The 3,601-nt window shown below is 60.5% G+C and overlaps 2 protein-coding genes across 2 annotated transcripts in view; both read right to left on the reverse strand.

The window, feature by feature from the left end:
- LOC104398138 (spectrin beta chain, non-erythrocytic 4-like) overlaps nucleotides 1–3,601 on the reverse strand; it is a gene marked incomplete at both ends in the record, with an annotated part of 11,187 nt that overhangs the window by 2,608 nt on the left and 4,978 nt on the right. Inside the window, 5 exons of the mRNA XM_010008187.1 lie at nucleotides 7–155; nucleotides 1,143–1,339; nucleotides 2,257–2,341; nucleotides 2,424–2,562; nucleotides 3,049–3,601. Of these exons, the coding sequence (XP_010006489.1) occupies nucleotides 7–155; nucleotides 1,143–1,339; nucleotides 2,257–2,341; nucleotides 2,424–2,562; nucleotides 3,049–3,601 (1,123 nt within the window). The remainder of the gene's footprint in view (nucleotides 1–6; nucleotides 156–1,142; nucleotides 1,340–2,256; nucleotides 2,342–2,423; nucleotides 2,563–3,048) is intronic.
- LOC104398137 (uncharacterized proline-rich protein-like) lies at nucleotides 2,633–2,983 on the reverse strand (the record flags this gene model as incomplete). The annotated part of the gene is made up of 1 exon (XM_010008186.1): nucleotides 2,633–2,983. A coding segment is annotated over exon 1 (351 nt), but the record flags the coding sequence as incomplete, so codon positions are not given.

Genomic DNA, 3,601 nt, shown 5'->3' on the forward strand with positions numbered 1-3,601 from the left:
GGGTGCAGCTCGTGGCGGACGTGGGCGACGCGCGGGTCGTGGCGGGGGGTTTGGGGGCCTCCTGGGGCTGGAGCTCCCGGGGGGTCCCCCAAGAATTTTCGGCTGAGGAGGGGGGTGGGGGGCTGGGGGGCCTGCTCGGCCTTCAGCTTCTCGATCTGGGAGGAGATGGAGGTGATGGAGGAGGAGGAGGAGGAGGTGATGGAGGTGATGGAGAAGATGGGATGGAGGAGGAGGAGATGGAGAAGGAAGTGGAGATGATGGAGATGGAAAAAGAGAAGAAGGAGAAGGAGAAGAAGGAGAAGGAGAAGGAGAAGAAGGAGAAGGAGAAGAAGGAGAAGAAGGAGAACAAGGAGAAGAAGGAGAAGAAGGAGAACAAGGAGAAGAAGGAGAACAAGGAGAACAAGGAGAACAAGGAGAACAAGGAGAACAAGGAGAACAAGGAGAACAAGGAGAACAAGGAGAACAAGGAGAACAAGGAGAACAAGGAGAACAAGGAGAACAAGGAGAACAAGGAGAACAAGGAGAACAAGGAGATGGGATGGGGAAGAGGACATGGAGGAGAAGGAGATGGGATGGAGGTGGAAGTGATGGAGAAGAAGAAGATGGGATGGAGGAGGAGAAGATGGAGAAGGAAGTGGAGATGATGGAGAAGGAGAAGAAGGAGATGGGATGGAGATGATAGGGGTGGAGATGGAGGAGGAGGAGATGGGATGGAGGAGATGGAGGTGGAGGAGATGGAGGTGGAGATGATGGAGATGGAGAAGGAGAAGATGGGGTGGAAGAGATGGAGAAGGAGCTGGGATGGAGGTGGAGAAGAAGATGGGATGAAGAGAAGGAGATGGAGATGATAGAGATGGAGAAGGAAATGGGGATGGGATGGAGATGATAGAGACAAGATGGAGATAGAGTCAAGGAGATGTGACCATGAATGAAGATGTGACCAAGGATGGAGATGTGACCAAGGATGGAGATGTGACCAAGGATGGAGATGTGACCATGGATGGAGACACAACCATGGATGGAGATGTGACCAAGGATGGAGATGTGACCATGGATGACACGCCCACGTCTGGAGCTGCTGAGCCCCCCAGCCCTGCAGCAGCCCCAGGGTGGGCTCGGGACCCCCCCCCAGGTGTCCATACCGTGGTGAGACGCCTCAAGGAGCTGAACTTCTCCTCCCAGGCGGCGGCCGCGCGGCGAAAGGCCTCGTGTCTCCTCAGCAGCTGCTCCACCTCATCCACGCTGCTCCCCAGCTCTTGGCTCCTCACCAGGGGCTCCTGGGCTGTCAGCCAGGCCTCGGCCACCACGGCCTCCTGGGCAAACTGGTGGACCTCCAGCACTGGGGGAGAGAGGGGGGACACACGTGGTCACGGGGGGACACCAGGAGAGGTCTCCAAGGTGGGGCTGATGGGGTCTTGGAGGTGGGTTCTGGTGGTGGGACTGGGTCTGGGTCCTCTTGGAGATGGGTTCTGGTGGTGGGAAATTGGCCACCAAGGCTTTCTGGGCCAACTGGTGGACCTCCAGTACTGGGGGAGAGAGGGGGAGGGACGTGGTGATGGGGGGACACCAGGGGAGGTCTCCAAGTTGGGGCTGATGGGGTCTTGGAGGTGGGGAAGGAGGTGGGACTGGATATGTGTCCTCCAAGGTGGTTCTGGTGGTGGGACATTGGCCACCAAGGCCTCCTGGGCCAACTGGTGGACCTCCAGCACTGGGGGAGAGAGGGGGGACACACGTGGTCACGGGGGGACACCAGGGGAGGTCTCCAAGGTGGGGCTGATGGGGTCTTGGAGGTGGGGAAGGAGATGGGACTGGACATGGGTCCTCCAAGGTGGTTCTGCTGGTGGGAGGGCCTACTGGTGGACCTCCAGCACTGGGAGAGAAAGGGGGGACACACGTGGTCATGGGGGGACACCAGGGAAGGTCTCCGAGGTGGGGCTGATGGGGTCTTGGAGGTGGGTTCTGGTGGTGGGACTGGGTCTGGGTCCTCTTGGAGGTGGGTTCTGGTGGTGGGACTGGGTCTGGGTCCTCTTGGACATGGGTTCTGGTTGGGGGGACTGGGTCTGGGTCCTCCCAGGTGGTTCTGGTGGTGGGATCAACTGGTGGGCCAGGGGTAGGGGATGTACTGACGAGGAGACACCAGGCAAGATGTTCTACCACCATGGGGGGGGTTCTGGTGCTGGGACTGGACATGGGGTTCTCCAAGCCGGGCCAGGACATCCAGAGGATGGATCCCAACCCCACCAAGGTGGGACTCACTTTGCTGCAGCCACTCCCAGTGCTTCTCCCACTTCTCCACCAGCTCCTTCTTCTTGGCCAACAGCTTCTCCATGTGGGCTTTGATCTGCAGGGATGGAGAAGAACGGGCTGGGACCTTCTCTGAGGTGGCATCTCCCACCTCCTTGGGTTTGTCCACGTCCCAGCACCTCCTCAGCTGCCGGGTTCTTGGCCAGGATGAGGTTCTTGCCCATCTCCAGGCAGGAGTTGATGTTCTTCTCCCGAGCTTCCATCTCGTTCTTCAGCCCCTGGTGGTCGCTCATCTGCAGCTCCACTGAGGAGACATCCCTGGGGACAGGGATGGGGGGTGGGACAGGGACAACCCCAATCCCCTTGGCCAGGGTGGGACAGGATTTGGGTGGTCCAGGTGGGATGGGGCTTCCTTGGAAGTCATGGGTGGGACAGGAGGTGGTGGGACAGGAGGTGGGACAGGAGGTGGGGGGACAGGAGGAGGTGGGACAGGAGGAGGTGGGACAGGAGGTGGGTTCTCCAGGTGGGACAGGAGGTTGGACAAGGACTTCTTGTCTCCACCAGTGGGTGGGGCAGGAGGTGGGACAGGAAGTGGGACAGGAGGTGGGACAGGAAGTGGGACAGGAGGTGGGACAGGTGGGACAGGAGGTGGGTTCTCCAGGTGGGACAGGAGATGGGACAGGACTTCGTGTCTCCACCAGTGGGTGAGGAGATGGGTTCTTGTGGTGGGACTGGCCATGGACCTTTGCCCCCAGGGATGGTCCCAGGCCCATCAGGGGAGGTTGGACCTCCCCTCCCCCTCACCTGGGCTTCTCCCCAGCCCCAATCTGGCCCAGGGCCCCGTCCATCCACCCCAGCAGGTCCTTGACGGTGCCCAAGAACCGGATCTTCTCGGCGACGCCGGCGACGTGGACCCGACACTCGTCGCAGGAGGCCAGAAGGTCCTTCCAAGCCCGAAGAACCTCCTGCTCCTTCCCAGCGATGGCCTCGGCGTTGTCCCCGGCGTAGAGGGTCCTCAGCTGAGCAGCTCCTTCTTGGAGCTGCCTCACTTGGGTCACCAAGACCTCCACGTCGTGCTCGAAGGCGCCCAGAGCCCGTTGCAACGTCCCGGCCGAAGCTCTTCCCTCCCGGGCCACCAACTCGGGCAAACGTTGCTTCTTCTCCTCGATCTGCCCCAAAACCTCTTTGCAGTCGTTGAAGAACTTGTGGAGCTCGTGAGAAGCCGCCAACATCTGGGCCCGGGTCTCCATCAGCTCCAGGAGATCAGCCCAGGCCTCGTTGACCCCGTCCTTCCACTCGGCGATGGTGGCGGCGTCGGCGTGGCCGTAGTCGATCAGCTCGTCCACCATCTGGTTGA

Source organism: Chaetura pelagica, unplaced genomic scaffold, assembly GCF_000747805.2.
Source record: "Chaetura pelagica isolate M959 unplaced genomic scaffold, ChaPel_1.0 scaffold1242, whole genome shotgun sequence".
Taxonomy (NCBI): domain Eukaryota; kingdom Metazoa; phylum Chordata; class Aves; order Apodiformes; family Apodidae; genus Chaetura; species Chaetura pelagica.